This window comes from Coregonus clupeaformis, chromosome 36 (genome assembly GCF_020615455.1).
Source record: "Coregonus clupeaformis isolate EN_2021a chromosome 36, ASM2061545v1, whole genome shotgun sequence".
Lineage (NCBI taxonomy): Eukaryota > Metazoa > Chordata > Actinopteri > Salmoniformes > Salmonidae > Coregonus > Coregonus clupeaformis.
The window spans coordinates 17,462,586-17,488,362 of NC_059227.1; the positions used below are offsets into that span (position 1 = coordinate 17,462,586).

At 44.1% G+C, this 25,777-nt stretch overlaps 1 protein-coding gene across 1 annotated transcript in view; it reads left to right on the top strand.

Moving 5' to 3' along the window:
• The window catches only part of LOC121552274 (mannosyl-oligosaccharide 1,2-alpha-mannosidase IA-like), a 177,302-nt gene that overhangs the window by 99,280 nt on the left and 52,245 nt on the right, over positions 1–25,777 (top strand). The window contains exon 5 of the mRNA XM_041865051.2: positions 14,487–14,581. Coding sequence (XP_041720985.2) covers positions 14,487–14,581 — 95 coding nt within the window. The remainder of the gene's footprint in view (positions 1–14,486; positions 14,582–25,777) is intronic.

The following is a 25,777-nucleotide window of genomic DNA, read 5'->3' on the forward strand; positions in this document are numbered from 1 at the left end:
AACTTTTGACCGTTAGTGTACATTTCCCTCAATTGAGTTGCATTACAAAGAGAGAACAGGCAGGCATGTAGGCTATTTCATTGGAAGTACATGGACTGTAAAACTATTTCATGGGCATGGACTGTACAGTATGATCCTAGTGTTGACTTAAATTATGGTATTCATCTCTGCTGTGCTTGTGTTGAGCCTGACTAGCCAGTATCATGCTCTTCAATGCTGTGCATGTTTGCTCCCCTCTCCCCACTGACAGTAGATAATGAATGTGTGCGCTCTCAGAGCAGGGAGCTGTGCTGTGTTCATTAGATTTTTCATCTTTTTGTGGGTGGGTTGGAAGGGGGAGGAGTAAGTGAGTGCCCTGTAAATTAAATGTGAGAGCTTACAGTCCATGCCAAAACTGGAGCGTTGGCGTCGGAGTTGTCCACCCACCCACTGCCGTGTCTCTCTGGGGGTGTTTCTCAAAATGCGTACTACCGTTCTCCGAGCACGCAAATTGAAGCACGAGAGGGTCCGAGTATGAGTCCAAATCAAAGTATGCGAAATGGAGTACGGAGGGCCCTTCTTGAATGCGTACTCCATTTGTACATATGTTGACGCATGCATCGATGCAAGCTTCAACAGCAAGTATGCAAAGAACTATGATGTAACCTAAAAAAAACGATGCAACATTTCTTGAAGTCAATCATTATTTGTGCTGAATCGAAAGAAAATGCACTCCGACTTCGGAATGACATGTTGCCTATTCATATGTAATATGTTGCCTGACTACAATATTTTATCTTGATACGTTAATAAATACATGCTGTGTTAATTTTGGCATGTTTACCTGCCTACGTACCGTAGATCGCAAGCCAATAATAAGTCAATAGGGCTAACTGGATAGCCACAAAGAATTGTTAGCTAGCTACCAATGAAGAATAGACATCTACCTTGCATAATATTTGTTTTAGGTCATTTTTGCCTGTTTAACTAAACTGGTTAGCTCCCTATTACGATTCACATATAGCTAGCTGATAGTTATGAAGTAAAACGTTTGCTTTGTGTATATCTTGTTTTGTCTCTATTGCCATTGTCCTGGCGGGAAGACAGTTCAGTGAATGGGTAGCTAACTGGCTAGCTAGCTAGCCACAAATAATTTGTAGCTACCCAAGAAGAGTTGACATCTACCTTTCATAACATTCGTTTTAGGTCATTTTTGCCTGTTTAACTTGCTGGCTAGCTAGATTATTATGATTCACATATCTAGCTGATAATAATGTATTTGTATATCTTGTTTCGTCTATTGTTGCCATTGTCCTGGCTGGAAGAAGGTTCAGTGAATGGGGGGGTGCAGTGTGAGGTAATACAGTAGGGGGAGTGCTTCTCAAATGTAATGTTTTATGCATTCTCCACACACTCGTCCTCACTAGAACGTACTCAAGAGAACATGGTCGGAGAATGCACTTGGAGCATGAGAGTGTGGAGCACGGTAGTATGCATATTGAGAAACACCCTGGGTGTCTGAGCGCCACCGACCTACCAGTCTAGCGTCTGTGCTGTAACCGAGCATGCTCCGCAGCCTGCCCTTTGTGCTCGCTCCGTAAGCTGCTGCGTTGACACCGATCTCCTCATCTCCACTAAGGGTATTGGAGGAAGGTCTTATCCCGCCCCTGTTTTGTCGTGGTGGAGATGTTGTAAGTCTCTTTGTATGAGGTCCTTTATGTTGTGTGGATGGTAAAAGTGGAGCCTTACAGGAGGAAAGGATACTGGATGAAAGGATTGAAGGCTATTTGTTCTGTTTTCTCTGCTAGAGCCTATCTGGCTGAGAGAGAGAGGCTGGCTGGATGACATATCCTCTGGGAGTGTAGTGGTCAGCGAGGGAGAGGACCAGGGCCAGAGCCCTCATGTCCATGTGGTGGAGAGGGCTTTCAGCAGCACATGTGCGTCTGTTCCCCAGCACAATGCCATAATCAAGGTTCCTGGGCTGGGAGTGAGAGGGGCCAACAGGACCTGGCAGACAGGAGCTGTCCCTCTGGCTCCTCTGCCTGCCTGACGCCCACATGCTGGTATGGTGGAGCCCCGCCAGGACGGCCAAACAACAGCCAGCCACGATGCTGCCCCTCCCTCTCTTCTCCTCCACCTACCTCTCCTTCTCCATGTCTCTCATCCCTCTCACTCTCCCTTTTTATATCTTGTTCCTATCCTGTTCTCTCTCTCCCTCTCTCTCTTTTGCTCTCGCTTGCTTCATATTTCTTCCCCTCTTGCTCTCCTTCGCTCTCGCTCTCCTCTCCTCCCATCTGCAGGAACTGTGTTTATGTCTGTCTGCCCAGTTCCTCTGATCCAACCTGCTTTATTGCTCCTGACAGGTGGTCCCTGGTGGGACACAGAACATTCACTCCACAGGAGCTAAGATGTCTATTTCTTGCTCTCTATCCATCTCTCTTTCTCTCTCTCTCGCTCTCTCTCTTTCTGTCTCTCTATCTCCCTCCACCAGGCAGTGTGCCCTCTCTCAGCCACTCATTTCCATCTGAATAGCAGCACAGGCAGACATGACCCAGCTCATGTTGAGTTACTCCCTACATACAGACACGCACAATACACTCATTTTCATTAGGGCTGGGAATTGCCAGGGTCCTTGCAATATGATATTATCACAATACTTAGGTGCTGATACAATATGTTTTGCGATTCTCACGATTCCATATGTGTTGCAATTTGATACTGTGATTTTATTGTGATTCCATGGTCCAAACATATTGCTCACCATATGTCTACTGCAGAGGGACAAGAGAGCCATGAGAAAACGAGTTTTGATCAGTCATGGAAATAAAAGTGCTGAAAAAGAATTGGCTCCTTATTTAAAAAGAAGATGGAGAACGATCAATGAAGGAAAAATACTGGAGCATTAGTGCAGGTACAGCCAACTAGTGCAAAAATAATATTGCGATATTGTCGATACGATATATCATAAAAAATAATATCCAGATATGTATAGATTTAACCCCCCCCCCCCATCACTAACATTTAGTATGGTCAGTGGTGCAGTGAAAGCCGTGATTGACGATTAGGTCGGTTTATATAGCCTACCCTACAATCTCTTCCTCTCCTTTCTCCCCTCGGTTTATCATGTGTTTGTTTTCGTACTGTATCAGCCAGGTATGTGTGTATGGATGCCTGAGTTAATGCGTTGCAGAAGCTCTCGTGCCCCAGCAAGAGTTGTTCAACGGGATCATGCACAGATAAAACCCCTCTCTCTATTACCTAGCATCTGCTCATTCATCTCACATCACTGCCGTAGCCAACACAATGGAGCCAGCCTATCTGTGACATAATAAAGACGTCCGCTAGCTTGACTCCTGAATAAATCTGTTATTCCTGGGCTGCCTGCCATGTTACATTGCGTGCCTCTCAGAGTCACCCCGCCATTAACGGAGAGAGTGAATGAATTAAAGAAAACGCACTGACGACTGAAACACAATTATCTTGGAAAGTCATGGCAGTACTTTGCCAGGCACAAACTCAAATCAATACAAGCTAACAATTCAGGGACGATTATGAGCTTGGTGTTTTCTCCCCCGTTCTCTTGCCTATTTTGTGACTGAGGTGTAATTGATAAGGAACACACAGGAAAGTGATCTGTGTCATGTAACAGACCCTGTGTTGGACTCTCTCTGTTATAGGGCAGATCTCCCCAGCACATGCCTTTCATTAGCTGGAGAGCCAGGGCCCGGGGAATATCAGTCTCTTCTCCTCTCCTCCATGGATGGGTTTCAATCCAAGCTTTTAGAGGATCTCTCTTCACTGCTGTCTTCAATTTATGGACTATGTTCTTGTGTGCGAGTGGTGCCTCGCATTCAGCAGGTTTGAGCCAGTTCCACCCCTGAAGGATTAGGCTCCAGAAAACACCAGGGATTTTTTCTCCTCTTCTCTTCTGTTTGGTTGTTTACCATCATGTTTACAAGAGAGAGGGAAATATCTTAGTACTGTGGCTAGTTTGTTTGTTCAGACATATAGACAAAACTATTTCTCTCCTCCCTCTCAGACATGGGGAAGATCCCATCTTATCCCTGCCTTATGTAGGCCTAAATGACTTTGGGAATGGGGATGCTGGGAGCAGTTTATCACTCTGTAGTCGGCCACAGCCCTCCTCCTCCTCTTCCACCTCCTCCCAGCTCAGTGGGTTCAGCTCTGAGGCTCTCAGGCACAATAAGCTGTGTTGGAGGGGGCTGCTGAGGAGCTGCTGAGAAACAGTTGTTTAAAGCAGTCCAGGGTCCTCAAGTGTGAGCTGAAAGAGGCAGCCAGGCAGGGCCCGTCAGCTCAGCCTTTCCTTCCTGTCTGTCCGGTCCTGATTGCTCTCAGCCCTCCTGCTCCTGTGTGAATGGACGTCCTTGTCTGCCTCCACGTGCCTTTCGTCCAGTCTCAGCGGAGGTCCCACTTCATCTAAGGACTCTTTCAACACTCACCACATCCCTCCCTCCATCTCTCTCTCTCGCTCGCTCTCGCTCTCAAACTGCTTGAAGTGTTCTTATAGACCAGAGTGTGAACCTAGTCGGGTGGCACTGAGCTTAAGCCACACATTTGGGCCCTGGTCAGTTGATAGGCTGTGTCAGAGCTTGAAGTGCCCTTTTGGTCTTTAGAGTAGATTGGGGAAATGGTTTCTCCTTGGCTAAGGAGGCCATGGCTATCAACTCCAGAACCAGATAGTCCCATTCCACTGCCTATATGTCAGTGCTGCCAAAGGATCTCACTTGTGGCAGAGAAGTCAGTTTTCCTGCACCTGGTCTGTCCTCTAAGAGGCTATTCTCAGTGACAAACATTTAAGGAGAGGCAGCACGACGAGATTTAAATTTGCATAATATGTACATAAACTTTTAAATTTACATTACATCCTTCCTTGCCTTACCTTTCGTTGTGGCTGGCAACGTGACATTCTTGCTCTGCAGCGAAAAATGTCCCGTAAATATCAGTATTACGTTAGCCACTGACTAGCCAGTAGGATTGCATGCTATTCAACGATGCGAGCAACTTTTCCTCTAAAACATATTAGCTAGCTACACTCTTGAATAATGCTAGCAAATCATATTTCACTCTTGAATAATGCAACTATTCACAAGCATGTGCTGACAATTAAAGGGTTTATTTTGTTGTTCGTACACACATTAGCTAAATGTAGCTTGCAAGACAATATTGCTAGCTAGAAACGTTAGCATATCAAACATACTGTAACGTTTACCCATGTCATTGAAGTCATTATATGAGGTAAACACAAAATTGCGACTGAAAACGTTGATCATTCACTGTTAGGGATTTGCCAAATGTGACCGGTGTCTCCTGGTGTTTGAGTAGACAGACAGAAGGACACAAGATCTAGGTCACCTCATTTGGGTTTACTGATGCCCCTCAGAATCTCTCTCTGCTTTTCTAACGTAGTCTCCCCCTCTCACTCACTCCCTCTCCCTAGGGCATTTTCTCTTTCTCTAACTTTCCCTTCCACAAAATACCCTTCTCTCACTAACCCACTCTCCCTCTTGTCTTCTCCCTCTCTCTCCTCCCTCTTTCACTCAGCCTCTCCCTCTGCTGTGGATTCTTAGCTGTAATGACTAGCTAGGGGGGAGGTAGAGGAGGGGTCTTACAGCCGCTCATTTAGCAGGCACACAGTGCTGACTTAAGATAAATCCCTACAAATGAGTGTGGTAATTGCCTTGAAGTGTCCTTTCACAAATGTCTCCCCCTACACCCGGGGCGTGATCTACTGTGGCTAGCCCCGTTAATGTCGGCATAACAGAGAGGCACAAACTACAAATGGCACCTAGTAATCTTAAAGCACAGGTACACCATTCCTCTAAAAAATACTTATTGGGGCGAAATGGGGAATGGGGTTCTACCGAGCTGCTTAATCATTCATTAAGAAAAGGAGAAAGGACTGAGTCGTCATTTTAGATGTGAGGTGAGATATGCCCAGCGGGCTGTTTGAAGCACCTGCAGAGAGGCCAGAGGGGCCCTTAAACTCACACCTCAGGCTCTCTTTGCTGAATTAAAAAGCTGCACCTCAGCAGTACAGTGAAGCAGAGAGGCCCAACCCCTGATCTCAAAGACTTCAGTGTTGTTACTTTTCAATCATCAGGTGAATCATTCATGTCAGGGGACACCAGGTGAGTTCTCTCACTGACACTGCCCAATCGATGGCTTAATCAATCTTTTAAGTGCTTAGGCACAGCAAAAAGTGCCAGAGGACTCCTTTTTGACTTTCTGAAATGATTTCTCAGTGGTCTGAAAGTCCCAGTTCTGTCCAGAGGCCTGTTTGAATGTTGTTCCCCTCAGTCCTTTGGGAGGACAGCACTGCTATGAGTCACTCTGTCAGGGGGAAGTTAACTGGCAGTGCACTCTGGTTAACAGCCTGCTTGGTTTCATTTCGTAATGCAATTTAACCTACTCTTTCCTGTGTGGTGTTTTTGTGCAGCTTACCACAATTAGATTTGACAAAGCTGCTCTTTCCCAGCAATTCATTTTTCAGGCCCTGTTTGAGGCTTTAGCCTGCTGAGCGCAGGATGGCATCTTAAGATAGACAGACCACTCTGTCTGAGGAAAGATCCAGTCTGGAAACATTGCTATTGTCTAGGCATCATCATCCTTAGCTCTGATATCATGGGCAGAAAACCCATTAATCTCCATATTTCATTGAAGTTGATGGGTCATTTATAACAAAACCTTTCGATATTGCCAATCATTTCAGCTGGTAGAGCACGGCGCTTGTAACGCCAAGGTAGTGGGTTTGATCCCCGGGACCACCCATACACAAAAAAAAAATGTATGCACGCATGACTGTAAGTCGCTTTGGATAAAAGCGTCTGCTAAATGGCATATTATTATTATTATTATTATTATTATTATTTATTTTTTTATAAAATATCTAATCATTAAAAATAAGTATTGCTGTTTTGAATTTGGTCAAATTAGTGTGGGAGAGGTGGAAAAACTATTGTTAACCATCAATAATGATAAGCCACCTGTTATAGACAATCTTGATGGGAAACTATTGAGAATGGAAGCAGACTGTATTACCACCCCTATTTGCTATATGTGAACGACCGGCTCGATTCGGTCTTATGCAGCAAAATTTGAAATTGTGTTTTTTACATTGGATGAAAGTAGAGACTCCGTCCTAGAAAATGGTATATCATACACTATAGTTGAGGAACAATGGGAAAGTAATTCTGCTTTGAAAGTTGATAAACTTGTAACCTCACTTTTGAGAAAATGTCTATCAACAGTTGTCACAGTGACATTCTATTGAAATTGATACTTGCATAGTGGAGTCTTTTGTTAAGACATGTAGCTAGCTAGCTAAACAATGAACCATAATCCCAACTCATGACGTTACTACCCTGCATGAATCTGCAGGTAGCTATAACTAACCAAGCAAATGGCTCTGAGATACGAATAGTAAGATCATACACGTAACGTTAGCTAGCGAGCCAGCCAGCTAACATTAGCTAGCTACAGTGAGGGGGAAAAAGTATTTGATCCCCTGCTGATTTTGTACATTTGCCCACTGACAAAGACATGATCAGTCTATAATTTTAATGGTAGGTTTATTTGAACAGTGAGAGACAGAATAACAACAAAAAAATCCAGAAAAACGCATGTCAAAAATGTAATAAATTGATTTGCATTTTAATGAAGGAAATAAGTATTTGACCCCTCTGCAAAACATGACTTAGTACTTGGTGGCAAAACTCTTGTTGGCAATCACAGAGGTCAGACGTTTCTTGTAGTTGGCCACCAGGTTTGCACACATCTCAGGAGGGATTTTGTTCCACTCCTCTTTGCAGATCTTCTCCAAGTCATTAAGATTTCGAGGCTGATGTTTGGCAACTCGAACCTTCAGCTCCCTCCACACATTTTCTATGGGATTAAGGTCTGGAGACTGGCTAGGCCCACTCCAGGACCTTAATGTGCTTCTTCTTGAGCCACTCCTTTGTTGCCTTGGCCGTGTGTTTTGGGTCATTGTCATGCTGGAATACCCATCCACGACCCATTTTCAATGCCCTGGCTGAGGGAAGGAGGTTCTCACCCAAGATTTGACGGTACATGGCCCCGTCCATCGTCCCTTTGATGCGGTGAAGTTGTCCTGTCCCCTTAGCAGAAAAACACCCCCAAAGCATAATGTTTCCACCTCCATGTTTGACGGTGGGGATGGTGTTCTTGGGGTCATAGGCAGCATTCCTCCTCCCTCCAAACACGGCGAGTTGAGTTGATGCCAAAGAGCTCGATTTTGGTCTCATCTGACCACAACACTTTCACCCAGTTCTCCTCTGAATCATTCAGATATTCATTGGCAAACTTCAGACGGGCCTGTATATGTGCTTTCTTGAGCAGGGGGACCTTGCGGGCGCTGCAGGATTTCAGTCCTTCACGGCGTAGTGTGTTACCAATTGTTTTCTTGGTGACTATGGTCCCAGCTGCCTTGAGATCATTGACAAGATCCTCCCGTGTAGTTCTGGGCTGATTCCTCACCGTTCTCATGATCATTGCAACTCCACGAGGTGAGATCTTGCATGGAGCCCCAGGCCGAGGGAGATTGACAGTTATTTTGTGTTTCTTCCATTTGCGAATAATCGCACCAACTGTTGTCACCTTCTCACCAAGCTGCTTGGCGATGGTCTTGTAGCCCATTCCAGCCTTGTGTAGGTCTACAATCTTGTCCCTGACATCCTTGGAGAGCTCTTTGGTCTTGGCCATGGTGGAGAGTTTGGAATCTGATTGATTGATTGCTTCTGTGGACAGGTTTCTTTTATACAGGTAACAAGCTGAGATTAGGAGCACTCCCTTTAAGAGTGTGCTCCTAATCTCAGCTCGTTACCTGTATAAAAGACACCTGGGAGCCAGAAATCTTTCTGATTGAGAGGGGGTCAAATACCTATTTCCCTCATTAAAATGCAAATCATTTTCTAACATTTTTGACATGCATTTTTCTGGATTTTTGTGTTGTTATTCTGTCTCTCACGTTCAAATAAACCTACCATTAAAATTATAGACTGATCATTTCTTTGTCAGTGGGCAAACGTACAAAATCAGCAGGGGATCAAATACTTTTTTCCCTCACTGTTCGCCTAGTTTCCTGAAACGAGTCACATATCTTTAACCAAAGCCTAAAGGAGTGTATATGGAAGGAAGCTAAAGTAATTCCACTGCCTAATAAGAGTAAAGCACCCTTTGCTGGCTCTAACAGCCGCCCAATGAGTTTGCTACCTGTTCTTAGTAAACTGATGGAGAGGATTGTGTTTGACCAAATACAATGCTATTTTTCAGAGAAGAAGTTAACTACTGACTTTCAACATGCATATAGAGATGTTCTACTGCACTGAATCAGATGACTGATGATTTGGTTTTATTTTACTGCTGCTCTTTAATTATTTGCTATTTTGCCATTTTTTTATTTTCTTAACTGCATTGTTGGTTAAGGGCTTGTAAGTAAGAATTTCACTGTAAGGTCTACACCTGTTGTATTCGGCGCATGTGGCAAATAAAATTTGATTTGATTTAAAAAATATATATACAGTGAGCTCCATAATTCATTGGACAGTGACCATTGTTTTGTTATTTTGGTTCTGTACTCTAGCACTTTGAGTTTGAAAGGATACAATGACAATGAGCGTGAAGTGCAGACTGTCAGCTTTAATTTGAGGGTATTTTCATACATATCGGATGAACCGTTTAGAAATGACAGCACCTTTTGTACATGGTCCACCCATTTTAAGGTACTACAAGTATTTGTTAAATTGGCTTCACAGAAGTGTGTCGTTAGGCAGGTGTATTCATTTGTGTCGTTAGTGAATGCAGGAGAGCTGTTGATGAATAGTAATGATTCTAGACGTTGCTATTGCCTTTGGAGGTTGTTATTGGGGTGTGACAACATGAGGAAGACAGCAGTGTCGATGCAAATGAAGTTGGCCGTCATAAGGCTCAGAAATGAAAATCAATCATTCAGGAACATTGCAAAAACCCTGGCCATGCCCAAGTCAACAGTTTTGTTTATCATTAACAAGAAAAAAACAACCGGTGAACTCAATTATGTCAAAAGACCCGGTAGACAGAGGAAGACCACTGTAGTGGATGACCGGAGAATACTCTCTATGGTGAAGAAAAAACCCCTGATAACAGCCCAACAGATCAAAAACACTCTCCTGGATGCAGGTGTAGATGTGTCAAAGTCTACCATACGCAGAAGACTACACCAGCAGGACTACAGAGGGTACACTACAAGATGCAAACCACTGATAAGCCTGAAGAACAGAAAGGCAAGATTACAGTTTGCTAAAAAGCACCTAAAAGAACCCCAAGAGTTCTGGAAAAAAATATTGTGGACAGATGAGACAAAGATTAACATGTACCAGAGTGATGGAAAGACAAAAGTGTGGAGAAAAAAAGAAATGCCCATGATCCAAAGCATACCACCTCATCCATGAAACATGGTGGAGGGGGTGTTATGGCTTGGGCCTGTATGGCTGCCAGTGGAACAGGCTCACTTGTCTTCATCGATGATGTGACTGCAGACAGAAGTAGAACAATGAATTCTGAAGTCTACAGAAATATTTTATCTGCTCAGATAAAACCAAATGCCTCCAAACTCATTGGACGGCACTTAATCACGCAACAAGACAATGACCCTAAACATACTGCTAGAGCAACAAAGGGGTTTTTGATGGCCAAAAAGTGGAAAAACCTTGACTGGCCGAGTCAATCACCAGATCTGAATCCAATTGAACATGCATTTTACATGCTGAAGAGGAGACTTAAGGCAATAAGTCCCCGAAACAAGCAGGAACTGAAGATGGCTGCAGTACAGGCCTGGCAGAGCATCACCAGGGAAGATACCCAGCGTCTGGTGATGGCGATGCATCGCAGACTTCAAGCAGTCATTGCATGCAAAGGATATGCGACCAAATATTAACAATGATTACTTTATTCTACATTATGTTAAACTGTCCAATGATTTTTGATGCCCGAAAATGGGGGGGACCATGTACAAAAGCTTCTATAATTCGTACACGGTTCATCCGATATGTATGAAAATACCCTCAAATTAAAGCTGACAGTCTGCACTTCACCCTCATTGTCATTGTATCCTTTCAAACTCAAAGTGCTAGAGTACAGAACCAAAATAACAAAAGAATGGTCACTGTCCAGTGAATTATGGAGCTCACTGTGTATATATATATATATATATATATGCTTTGGAGCTTCATGTCAAGGGATTGGAGGTCCAGCTACTGGGCCTAGAGCCCCCCAGTCCCTTCCTGCCAGGCTTCTTCCAGGGACAGCTAGACAATAGGGGAGAGCTGGATGTGGGTCGTTCTATCGGAGGAGCCAGAGCCCTGTCTGGTTCTGTCCAACAGACGCGTGGAGTAATTTGGGCTGTGTCCCACGAGGCACCCCAGTCACCCCCCGGCCCGGAACGGTAATTCATCTTATTTAGTGACATGTCCAGCCCTCCTCCCCACAGCCCCAAAGCACAGGAGCCGTTAGCCTGGCTCCCAGTGACGGGCACATAGCCCTGTTGTACAATCTGAACACACACTCTCTCTCTCTGTCTCGCTCTCTCTCTGTCTCGCTCTCTCTCTCTTTCTCTCTCTCTCTCTCTGTCTTGCTCTCGCTCCTACTTTCTCTCTCTCACTCTCTCTAGCTCTCGGTCTCGCTCTCTCTCTCCCTCTCCCTCTCCCTCTCTCTCTCTCTCTCTCTCTCTCTCTCTCTCTCTCTCTCTCTCTCTCTCTCTCTCTCTCTCTGTCTTGCTCTCTCTCTCTGTCTTTCTCTCTCTGTCTCTCTCTCTGTCTGTGCTCGGTGGCTTTGTCCTTATTCCCTAGCTCTAAATGACTTGGTAGAGGACAAATATAATAATGCCCCCTATTGCACTAATAGGGTGTGTGCAAGTTGTCTTTTTACCACTTTCATCTCCCCATCTTCAGAACTGCATCCACTTGTTCCTTCTTTGTTTCCTCTGACCTGAATCATCCAAATGAGTGTTACGTTATCCAGATTCAGTGTCAGGAAACCTGCAAAAAAACACTGTTGCTGTATTTGTATTCTGTATAACATCTGTCGAGTTCTACTTCATAGCTGATTTTCTCATATCAGTGATAAATCATTCTTCAAACTCACTGGAGTGCGGAATATGATTATCATCATCAATATTTGCTAATATTATCTGCCATCCAGCCTGGCCATGTTGTTTGGGGTTGCAGATAATTTGATTGCTTATTAAACCTTGTTGACAGTTTGCTTGATGACTAGGTGGGGGTCTGGTTTATTTATTCTCCAGCATCCTGGTATTATTAAAATCATTAATCACACAAATTGGATGAGATGTAGGAACACAGGATATCTCCAGTCCCGACCTGTGTGTATGTGCTAACCCTGGTGGGATGGGATGATTTGTGGATGTCCCCTACTTAAGGTACGGGGGCTCCAGATTACTTTCATAACCTCCTCAGAAACGAGGAGCCATAAAAGTCCAATGTAATAAATGACAGAGTGGAGAGAGAGAGGTAGACAGACAGCCCACACCTCATCACAGAGCAGAGGGGGGAGCGGCGGGCAGAAGGAACAGCACTGTGGATTTAGTAGAACAGGTTAACAGGTGACCTTGTCCAGGGGCTCCAAGGACACAGCAGGAGACATAGTGATTATTAGTAGAACAGGTTAACAGGTGACCTTGTCCAGAGGCTCCAAGGACACAGCAGGAGATTATTTGGTGGCTGACGCATACTGCCTTAGCCGTGTTTTTTGAGTACGGCACTAGTCTCAGCGGGTGTCCGGTGAATGAAACGATCGGTGATAGCACCGCCCTGTTCGACGCAGCTCCTGAATGCCTCTTTTGAAAGGCCACCAGCTCCTACCTTTGAGATTGTACTCTTTATACATCCATCTACATCTGCTTTTTGAAAAGACCCAATTCAATGACTTTCAACAAACCGACTCTATTGCTGTCTTTCACCAATATTTGACAAGTTGCTGTTTTACCTTTATTCATTTGTGCCCTCTCGTCTTTGTGCAGGCGTTTGGTACTAGTGAGACATTCCCCACTATTGAGTGGCTGGACATATGCCATTTTATTACTTCAAAGAGGAGAGAATATATTTTCACAACAATTGGATTAGCATGAAGCCATGTGGCACAGGTCCCTCGGCAGGCAGTGTCTCCGCTGACACACCTGATTGTTGCTGCTTGGAGACGTCTCCGCGCATATCAAAGACGAACACACCCTCCTCCCACTATGTTGTTCTTCGCAGCATCTTACGACCTCCTCTGACTGCTCCATGTCACTTCAGAACTAGAACAGGAACATGTGATGGCGGAGCGACGATGGAACACACAGATATGATCATGTGTATAGCTTTGTTATCTCTGTTTGTTACAGTAGCTCCCTTGTCTTGCGACAAAATGTATTCACAGAAACCTCTGGAGACTTCATAGGGAATGTATTTATTCTACATTAGTATTCATATTTCCTACAGTACAGTACAGACTCAACACAGATGGGAAGATGCACATGTGCCTTTGATGCCTTACCTGTCATTGTATATTGGTGTCATTGTATATGAAAAGCGCTCGTGACATGGTGACATTTTCCTGGCCCTGATCTGAAGTGGTTGATAGCTAGATAGATAGATAGATAGATAGATCTCTCTCTCTGCCTCTCTCTCTCTCTGCCTCTCTCTCTTTGCCTCTCTCTTTGCCTCTCTCTTTGCCTCTCTCTCTCTGCCTCTCTCTCTGCTCTCTCTCTCTCTGCCTCTCTCTCTCTCTGCCTCTCTCTCTCTGCCTCTCTCTCTCTGCCTCTCTCTCTCTCTGCCTCTCTCTCTGCCCCTCTCCCTCTCTGCCCCTCTCTCTCTCTCTGCCCATCTCTCTCTCTGTGCCTCTCTCTCTCTCTATCTCTCTGCCTCTCTCTGCCTCTCTCTCTCTCTGCCTCTCTCTCTCTCTGCCTCTCTCTCTCTGTCTCTCTCTTTGCCTCTTCCTCTCTCTCTCTGCCTCTCTCTCTTTGCCTCTCTCTCTCTGCCTCTCTCTCTGTTCCTCTCTCTCTCTGCCCCTCTCTCTCTGCCCCCTCTCTCTCTCTGCCCCTCTTTCTCTCTCTGCCCCTCTCTCTCTGCCCCTCTCTCTCTCTGCTCCTCGCTCTCTCTCTGCCTCTCTCTCTCTCTCTCTCTCTCTCTCTCTGCTCCTCTCTCCTCTCTCCTCTCTCACTCACTCACGCACGCACGCACTCACTCACTCACTCACTCACTCACTCACACACACACACACCAGGAAACAGCCTCTCCTTTCCCTACTTTCTAACAGGAAGCAGGGCCACACTGCATGTGAGATAAAAGGCCCATGTGACAGGAAGAGCTTGATGGCCATTGTCCATGGATCCCTGTCACCACCTCTTAGACATCAGACAGGATTGACAGAATGACATGAATATATTGTTTTGCTGATGAGTCTCTCTCTCTCCTCTCTCTCTGTTTGTTTGGTAGGTGTTCAGGAAGAAGGCCATAGAGCTGGGAGAGAAGCTGTTGCCTGCATTCAAAACCCCCACAGGCATCCCCTGGGCCCTCCTAAACCTGAAGAGGTGATTCCTGCACTCATACAGCACCTGTCTGTCTGTCTGTTTATATACACAATGTACAGTCCGCCCACTCTACTACAAAAATATCACTATTCACAATACTGGAACATCGCTCATCATAAATTTTGAAGACGACAATACACCCACTGAGCAGCTTGAAACAGCTCACTCCTCCCTTGCATCACTTGTCCTTGTACTCTATTCACAGGAGTAAAGACCAAAAGCCTTCAATTAGGGCTGGGCGATCATATCTCGTTTAAAAAAAAAAATATATATATATATATATATATATAACTTATGGGCGATTCACAATATCTCTAAATAAGCTTTGTTGCACAATTAAAGGTCAATACACTGCATTTCAAACAGACGGGAATATTCTAATGAATTCAGGGCTTGTAAAATGATACCTAAGCTAAATATAAGCCTTCCACAACCATAAGACCCACTAATCATTTTATTATTTTATCAAAATAGTTTAACATGCTTTTTTGTTGTTGCAATAATCACTGATCTGGCTTTCAAGTCTGTCTGTTACAAATTTAACCAGAACCATGCACAGTGCACATTCACTAATAATTACATTTACATTTACATTTTAGTCATTTAGCAGACGCTCTTATCCAGAGCGACTTACAGTTAGTGAATACATATTTTTTTATACTGGCCCCCCGTGGGAATCGAACCCACAACCCTGGCGTTGCAAATGCCATGCTCTATCAACTGAGCTACATCCCTGCCGGCCATTCCCTCCCCTACCCTGGACGACGCTGGGCCAATTGTGCGCCGCCCATGAGTCTCCCGGTCGCGGCCGGCTGCGACAGAGCCTGGATTCGAACCAGGATCTCTAGTGGCACAGTTAGCACTGTGATGCAGTGCCTTAGACCACTGCGCCACTCAGGAGTTAATAATAATGACCAACTTTTTGTAGGAGGCATTATAGAAAATTAACACAGGTCTCATAAACAATCTCTCAAGCACAAACCCACGTGCACAAACCCACGTTCTAGTGAGTAGCAAGCCAAGTCTAGCCAACTTGGATCTATTTGCTTGCTAACAAGTAGAACAGTTGAACTGTTATGAATACACCCTCCTGTCCGTCTCCAACTGTTTGAACAACATAGCCTGTTCACTTTGTTTTTATATTAAAATCAACTGCCCTACCTGGATAAGAAGATGCTTATTTCTCAGAATGAGAACGTGTTGCTAGTTCCTATATAAATGCGTATTTTTATGCTCATTGCACATTTATAAAACACAGACTAGACAGCTAGCACAAAACAGTCTGTGGCAAAAATGCTGCTAGCAGTACGTGGTACCGCAATGCCGCGCACAACAGAAACTGAGCATACATTTTCCACAATCATTAATACTCTTGTTTTAGTAGGGTCTACTCTGTTTTACATTTTGGTAGTTGAGACATAAAAAGGGTATTGTTAGAAAGGTTAAGTTCTCGTCTATTATAGTAAAATAATGTCTCTAAGCGATTCAGTGTCCATATGACCGATTCTGTTGGACCAAACCTCAAATGCAAATAGCATGTTTAAACTGCTTGTTGTCAGAGAGGAAGAAGTGATCTTTCTTCTTATGTTGTTTTTAGTGGCAGGGGGAGGGGCTTGCTGTCTGTGTGCGAGTTGGAAGGTGCACAGTGCACACAGCACAGAAGCAGCGAAGGAGACGAGACCAAAAAGATAGAACGCTCATAAAACTAAAATTGCGATACAGGCATGTGGAACATTAATTTGATATATCGCCCTACCTTTAATGATTTCACTCTCCCTCCCTCTGTTTCCCTCGGTTACATTAACTACACAGACTATTGCAAATACTTCTCTCTCTCCACAGCTTTGAAGTATTCTCCGCTGTGGTTTGATAGCATAGTGGTTGGCACATAAAAGCACAGTTCTTTTGCGAAGCGCGGTCTCTGCTTCCTTTATTCCATCCCCCAAACCACAGAAGTGAGGAATGTTGTCTGTGTATCGATGTTCAAGGCTCTGCCATTAATACGTTTTGACTACACCTTGTCTGGACCCATTTTTGTTATGATGCTCTCTCGCAAATCGAGCCTGCCTCTTGATTGTTATCCTGTCTGCACCTTACCCTGAATGGCCCCTGCTCAGTGTCTCGACTACAGTGTACATAGCTGCCATGGCTCCCTCCCTCTTGCTCTACACAGAAACAGCTTCAGAACAATACAGCGCTGTCAAGGTCATGTGTTGGCCCGGCTAACAAATCCAAAGTGACTGTTTTTCTTGGACTGCCATCCCTGGACGTCTTGTTCCCCTCGCTCCATCACTACCCTCGCCCTTACCGTATCCCCCCTGAAGGGGCGAGCCTAGCCGCCCACCTCCCTCAGAAAAGAGAGAGGGAGACGTGATAGAGTCTGGAGGACAGAGGGTCAGCTGCTACTCTCCAGGGGCAAACCTGTTGGAGGATTTTTATTGGGTTTGGAAATTGTTGCTGTCTGGTGGGTGAAGGAAGAGGGGGAGAAAGCAGGGAGGGAGAGGAAGAAGGGGGGCATGTGATGCCAGCGGCTGGTCTCAGCCATGAGAATAAACATCCTCTCTGTTATGTTCTGTCTGCTCCAGTGTCCTGCAGCCAGTGTAGCGTGCTCAACCCCAGCAGTCCAAGGCCTTATTTACATACCACACTCACTCTTAACCCTTCCCGCTCACCACACAACCCTCAGCACAACCAAGAACAGGGAGAGGGATTTTATCAGGGGAAAATACTCATGAAATACTACAGAAACTGAACGTGTGTGGCTTGGCACTGCTACTGCACTGAATGAAATAAATGTATTTAGCTTGATATGTTGTATGTTATCTTTTCTCAGATACCTACACACTGTATAATGGCTGTTTTTATTAGCCAGGAGGGAGAAAAAAACCTGTCTCACTTCAGTGAAAAGCTAAAATCAAGCGCTCTTCTCCTCTAATCGCAGGATTCATATGAATGCATTATTTTTCGCCAGCGAGAGCGCGGCCCAGTTCGTCAGATATTAATTAAAACCCAGGTTGTTGTGGAGATGGCCGTGTGGGTCGGTGTAACAAATTAATTTCCCACGCTAATGGCGAATGAAAGGGCTCTCTTCACGCATCATCACATGGTGGTTGAAGCTACTAGTCTCCTGGAGTTAGAGCTGAGCCCCCAGAGGACTGCCCCCCCACCCCACCGCAGGCCCCCAGGGGCCCCAACAGATTAGTGGCAGTGATGAATTTACCCACATCACTGGGTTAGCTTATAAAGAGCCCACCAGACCTCAACCACAGATGTCATTTGTGATATGGAGATGGTAAGGCATATGAGCGAATAAACTGGATTGCTTTTTGATATGGGAAAAGGGAATAGGTTTCCCAGAGTATACACGTTAATGCAGAGCTGGCATATGTCTATTTGCTGTCTAGAAACAGATGTGTATCAGTAGGCAGCACCTCCATTCACTTATAGTGAGCTGTGTTTTGTTCGTTAGGAAACACAGCAGCTCTCCCACTCATTCTCTCGCATTAATGTGAGGATTAACGAGACGAACTCTGTGGCTGTCAAAAGCCTCTTGGCAGGTTTTGTATGTGACTCATTTTCTTGTTGGAGGTTATGTCTGACCAGCCATCTTCCCTGTGTTTTTCATCTGAACTTTTTGTTGATGCTTGTTGCTAAAAAAAGCTCAAAGTGGTCCCTTTGGGGAATTCTGAATCTAAACTCACTGTTCTATCGCTGCAGATAGTAAGAGAGGATTGAAATTTATTAACAACTTTTATTTTTTGTTGCATCTTTGTGTGTGTTAATGTGTGTGCGTGGATGGGTCTGTGCATTAGGGGTTGTGTTTTTACAGATGATGGTTCTTCACCTTTCTTCCCCTCTTAAAGTACAAGGGATCCTAACCTGGCTACTGCCGTAACCTGGTAAATAAATGTATTTGCCCCGTTAAATGTCGACAGCAACACCGTAACCCAATTAAAAGATGACAGACACTTACCGTGTAATAGAAGGAGGAAAGTTTGGGCTATTTTGGCGTCTGCACTTTGTCCCACTTTAAATGGAGGGACACATTCTCACCCACTTACATCAGATGTGTTAGAACCAGTAACCCAATTTCAGACAGCCACGGGCAGTTTTCCCTCTCCTTTTCCACACTCTTCAGAAAACAGTTAAGGTGAAGTCAAGTGCCTTTTAATGTTTTAGAAGACCATTCCCAATATTTTCAACACTGAAATTACAGTAATAGCAGATAATATGTAATGAACATATAGACAGTTTTGTAGAGCTGAGTATCTGTAGAGGGATATTCCTACACCTATAAACCTGTCCAGCCCTCCTGCCCTCTAGCCCTTTCTAATGAGGATGCCTGCTACAGTGCCTCCAGAAAGTATTCATACCCCTTTGACTTATTCCCCATTTTGTTGTGTTACAGCCTGAATTTAAAATTGATTAAATATGTTTTTTTCTCACCCATCTACCCACAATACCCCATAATGACGAAGTGAAAACATGTTTTTAGACATTTTTGCAAATGTATTGAAAATTAATACATTTTCTCATTTACATAAGTATTCACACCCCTGAGTCAATACTTTGTAGAAGCTCCTTTGGCGCCGATTACAGTAGTGAGTCTTTTTGGTTAAGCTTTGCACACCTGGATTGTACAATATTTGCCCATTATTCTTTTAAAAATTCTTCAACCACTGTCAAGTTGATTGTTAATCATTGCTAGACAGCCATTTTCAAGTCTTGCCATATATTTTCTAACCGATTTAAGTCAAAACTGTAACTAAGCCACTCAGGAACATTCAATGTCATCTTGGTAAGCAACTCCAGTGTAGATTTGGCCTTGTGTTTTAGGTTATTGTCCTGCTGAAAGGTGAGTTTGTCTCCCAGTGTCTGTTGGAAAGCAGACTGAACCAGGTTTTCCTGTAGGATTTTGCCTGTGCTTATAGCTGTATTCCATTTATTTTTATCCTAAGAAACCCCCTAGTTCTTGCCGATGACAAGCATACCCATAACATGATGCAGCTGCCACCATTCTTGAAAAGTGGTTCTCAGTGATGCGTTGTGTCGAATTTGCCCCAAATGCTTTGTAATCAGGACAAAAAGTTAATTTCTTTGTCAAATTCTTTGCAGTATTACTTAAGTGACTTGTTGCGAACAGGATGCATGTTTTGGTATATTTTTATTATGTACAGGCTTCCTTCTTTTCACTCTGTCATTTAGGTTAGTATTGTGGAGTAACTACAATGTTGTTGATCCATCCTCAGTTTTCTCATATCAAAACCATTAAACTGTAACTGTTTTAAAATCACCATTGGCCTCATGGTGAGATCCATTAGCGGTTTTCTTCCTCTCCGGCAACTGAGTTAGGAAGGACACCTGTATCTTTGTAGTGACTGGGTGTGTTGATACACCATCCAAAGCCTAATTAATAACTTCACCAAAGGGATAATAGTTTTTTTACACATTTACCAATCGGTGACCTTCTTTGTGAGGCATTGAAAAACCTCCCTGGTCTTTGTGTTTGAAATTCACCGCTCGACTGAGGGACCTTACAATTATCTGTATGTGTGGGGTACAGAGATGAGGTAGTCATTCAAAAATCATGTTAACCACTACTATTGAACACGGAATGAGTCCATGCAACTTATTATGTGACTTGTTAAGCACATTTTTACTCCTGAACTTATTTAGACTTCCATAACAAAGGGGTTGAATACTTATTGACTCGAGACATTTCAGCTTACATTTTATTTATTAATTTCAAAAATGTTCTACAAACTAAATTCCCCTTTGACATTATAGGAAATTGTGTGTAGTTCAGTGACACATCTCAGTTTAATCCATTTTAAATTCAGGTTGTAACACAACAAAATGTGGAAAAAGTAAAGGGGTGTGAATACTTTCTGAACACTGAGTGTACAAGACATTAAGGACACCTTCCTAATATTAAGTTGCACCCCCCACTTTTGCCCTCAGAACAGCCTGTAATTCATCGGGGCATGGACTCTACAAGGTGTCGAAAGCATTCAACAGGGATGCCGGCCAATGTTGACTCCAATGCTTCCCACAGTTGTGTAAAATTGGCTGGATGTCATAAGGGTAGTGGACCATTCTTGATACACAAGGGAAACTGTTGAGAGTGAAAAACACAGCAGCATTACAGTTCTTGAAACAAACCGGTGCGCCTGGCACCTACTACCATACCCCGTTCAAAGGCACTTAAATATTTTGTCTTGCCCATTCACCCTCTGAATGGCACACATGTTTTGTACACTCAGTACAAAGACCCGCTCTACATCATCAGTCCTCAGTCCTTACAGTTGGAGTCTCTAGGGTAGGTTTACCGAATTTGGCGTCCCGCGGGCCAAATATTTTATTTGGACATAAAAGACTGTAAAAACACCAGCAAATCAGTTCCAAGTGATTTTAATTTTGGAAATCTATTCGAAGGTATTCCCACACATAATAGAGAGATACTGTATACACTACATGGAACTAAGTGGCCTAGCCTGAACCATGAAAAACAGCCCCAGACCATTATTCCACCCCCACCAAACTTTACAGTTGGCACTATGCATTTGGGCAGGTAGCGTTCTCCTGGTATCCGCCAAACCCAGATTTGTCCGTCGGACTGCCAGATGGTGAAGCGTGATTCATCACTCCAGAGAACGCGTTTCCACTGCTCCAGAGTCCAATGGCGGCGAGCTTTACACCACTTCAGCCGACACTTGGCATTGCGCATGGTGATATTAGGCAGTTTGGAAGTTGGTACTCGGTGTTGCAACTGAGGACAGACTTCAACGGACCTGTTCTGTGAGCTTGTGTGGCCTACCACTCTAAGATGGAAACCACCTCACTCGCGTCCATTTAACCAGAGGATACATTTACTGTTAGAAGTTATAACATTAGATTTATCGACAGCGAGAATGAATGTTGCTAGTCAAGGAACAATTTTTAGTTTTTGTGTTTTGTACTTTTTAACCCTTTTTCTACCCAATTGGTAGTTACAGTCTTGTCCCATCGCTGCAACTCCCGAGAGCCATGCGTCCTCCGAAACACGACTCCGCCAAGCCACACTGCTTCTTGACACACTGTCCACTTAACCCGGAAGCCAGCCACACCAATGTGTCGGAGGAAACACAGTACAGCTGGCAACCGAAGTTAGCGTGCATGCGCCCGGCCCGCCACAAGGAGTCGCTAGAGCGCGATGGGACAAGGACATGCCGGTCGCGGCCGGCTGCGACACAGCCTGGGATTGAACCAGGGTCTGTAGTGATGCCTCTAGCGCTGCAGTGCCTTAGACCGCTGCACCACTCGGGAGGCCCATATACAAATGGTTTGAAAGGATTGTTTTAGTTAAATGTTATATCTGTTTGGGCTTGTTGCGGTCAATTTACAGTCTACAAATTATATGTATACTGAACAAAAATATAAACGCAACGATCCCGCAGGTGAATAAACCGGATATGGAGGTCCTGGCCTGGCGAGGTTACATGTGGTCTGCGGTTGTGAGTCCGGTTGGACATACTGCCAAGTTCTCTAAAATGACGTTGGAGGCGGCTTATGGTAGAGAAATTAACATTCAGTTCTCTGGCAACAGCTCTGGTGGACATTCCTGCAGACAGCATACCAATTGCACGCTCCCTCAAAACATATCTGTGGCATTGTGTTGTGTGACAAAACTGCACATTTTAGAATGGCCTTTTATTGTCCCCAGCACAAGGTGCACCTGTATAATGATAATGCTGTTTAATCAGCTTCTTGATATGCCACACCTGTCGGGTGGATGGATTATCATGACAAAGGAGAAATGCTCACTAACAGGGATGTAAACAAATTTGTGCACAAAGTTTGAGAGTGGTCCTCTGTAGCTCAGCTGGTAGAGCACGGCGCTTGTAACGCCAAGGTAGGGGGTTCGATCCCCGGGACCACCCATACACAAAAAAAATTATGCACGCATGACTGTAAGTCGCTTTGGATAAAAGCGTCTGCTAAATGGCATTATTATTATTATTATTATTATTATAGAAATAAGCTTTTTGTGCACATGGAACATTCCGGGATCTTTCATTTCAGCTCATGAAACATGGGACCAACACTTTACATGTTGCGTTTATATTTTTGTTCAGTATAATTATGTTCCGGCCTCCTGACAAGTCCGCTCAAGAAAAAATTGGCCAGCGGCTGAATCTAGTTGATGATCCCTCTAAGGCAATTCAGGCGGATGTTAGAGGGCCTTTTTACTGAAGAATGTGTTTGTTTCATATGATTGTGTTTTGCTTTTGGTGTTTTGTGTTTGCTTTTCAGGTGTTGTGTAAATTGATGTGTGTATAGATATGTACAGTGCATTCGGAAAGTATTCAGACCCTTTCCCCTTTTCCACATTTTGTTATGTTACAGCCTTATTCTAGGCCTCCTGTAGCTCAGTTGGTAGAGCATGGCGCTTGCAACGCCAGGATTGTGGGTTCGATTCCCACGGAGGGCCAGAATGAAAAATGTATGCACTCACTAACTGTAAGTCGCTCTGGATAAGAGCATCTGCTAAATGAATAAAATGTCAAATGGATTAAATAAAATAAAAATCCTCATCAATCTACACACAATACCCCATAATCACAAAGTGAAAACAGGTTTACACCTTATTTACATAAGTATTCAGACCCCTTGCTATGAGACTCAAAATTTAGCTCAGGTGCATCCTGTTTCCATTGATCATCCTTGAGATGTTTCTACAACTTCATTGGAGTCCACCTGTGGTAAATTCAATTGATTGGACATGATTTGGAAAGGCACACACCTGTCTATATAAGGTCCCACAGTTGACAGTGCATGTCAGTGCAAACACCAAGCCATGAGGTCGAAGGAATTGTCCGTAGAGCTTCGAGACAGGATTGTGTCGATGCACAGATCTGGGAAGGGTACCAAAACATTGCAGCATTGAAGGTCTCCAAGAACACAGTGGCCTCCATCATTCTTAAATGGAAGAACTTTGGAACCGCCAAGACTCTTCCTAGAGCTGGCTGCCCAGCCAAACTGAGCAATCAGGGGGAGAAGGGCCTTGGTCAGGGAGGTGACCAAGAAACTGATGGTCACTCTGACAGAGCTCCAGAGTTCCTCTGTGGAGATGGGTGTACCTTCCAGAAGGACAACCATCTCTGCAGCACACCACCAATCAGGCCTTTGTGGTCAGACGGAAGCCACTCCTCAGTAAAAGGCACTTGACAGCCCGCTTGGAGTTTGCCAAAAGGCACCTAAAGGACTCTCAGACCATGAGAAACAAGATTCTCTGTTCTGATGAAACCAAGATTGAACTCTTTGGCCTGAATTCCAAGCGTCATGTCTGGAGGAAACCTGGCTTAAATAAAGGTTAAATAAATAAACATAAGAGAGAGAACTTCACCTCCACTAACAGTCATTAACTGCTGGAGGCTGCTAGCAGAGTGACACATGAGGTGGGTCGGATACAGATGCTTTTAAAGGCTACTACTTCAATCCATGCACATCCAGCTCAATTGGTAGAGCATGGCGCTTGTAACGCCAGGGTAGTGGGTTCGATCCCCGGGACCACCCATACGTAAAAATGTATGCGCCTGCTAAATGGCATATTATTATTATTATTATTATTATTATTATTATTATTATTATTATTATTATTATTATATGAAGGAAGGAAGGATGGAAAGAACCAGGGCTGATGGGTGAACAAGAAAAATATAGATTTTACTCTTAGCGCCGTGCCACAACCTTGACCCAGATTGAGCCAGAACGGGCCTGTGGCACTGGGAGTACCCCAAAGGAACATGGTCAAATTTCACTCTAACTCTCTCTCTGGGTCCATAGCCCCTTACCTCTGTCCTTCTTTTCCTTTCCTCCTCATCCTCCCTTCTATGGACATCCAGATGATCCTAGCCATGCACATCACTGTGAGCATGGACTGGGCCAGAGCTCTCATGGATTATTCGTTGAGGCCATTGATTGTTGGTAATTGAGCAGAAAATACAGTGGGATTCTGCTTCATCCTAGTGTGTCTTCATCGCTATCACGGTGAGAGAGATCCTCACAGGATGGTTCTCCTATGACCACTGAGGTAGAGAGTCCCTGGCACATAGGCTTGCTACCTCACTCGCCACTAATTGATTACGTGACCCAGGAACAACAATGTGACTAGCTTCATCTCTTCTGTTCTCTGTTCTCCGCTTTCTTTTCATCCTGGTGTGGAAGAGATGTATTTGTTCTTGAATAAGGTATTTTCATCTCATGTTTTACATTAAAAGACAAGAATCATACCGCTAGAATAATCAAACAAATCAACACCAGAGGGATTGGGTGATTTAATTAGCTGTTTGAGGGATTGTGTTTTTACGTACAAATTTATTCAACCTTTCATCAAAGAGGCAATGGTAAAATATTTGTGCTAGCTACATGACTAGATTCCTTTATGTGAAATCAAACACTATCTAAATTCCCTTAACTTTTGCGTCTGCTATTTTCTCCTTTCTGAAAGTCAAATGGAACAGACATTACTTTCATGATACATGATAAAGTTTCAAAACCACTGAAGCAGTTTGTTTAAAATTACAAATGTACTCAAGCTGCGGTAATAATTGCCTATATTTAGGTGAGAGGGTTTGTTCTAGGGGGAAAAATACTGTGCTCTGTGACAGCCAGCTAATGTTTGGGGAGATGAGGATGAGTAATGGAGCGAAAGGACATTTCCACTCTTATTGAGGAGTTGACAGTGATGTGAGTGCAGCTGGTGTCTGCTGCAGATGAACCGGACAGACAGACAGACACCCTCTCAGCTTGTCTGAAGAGGATCAGAAGAAACCTTTCAATGTACTGGAGACAGTATCAGCCCCTCACAGTAGCCCCCTCACCCTCAGTAGCTCTCCAATAGACTCTAAGCTTCATCCCTCCAAACTCCAAAACCCTTTGGACTGTCCATTTCTTTAACCTCACATAAAAGTGTTTTCATAGTGTGACTTAAAGTTTTCCCTATCAAGAGTCTCTGAAGTGAGCCACAAGTTCAAATCAAATCAAATCACATTTTATTTGCCACATGCGCCGAATACAACAGGTGTAGACATTACAGTGAAACGCTTACTTACAAGCCCTTAACCAACAATGCAGTTTAAGAAAAAAATTTTTAAATGGCAAATAATTAAAGAGCCCAGCACGCAACACCAGGCAGGCATCCTTTGTGTTAGGAAG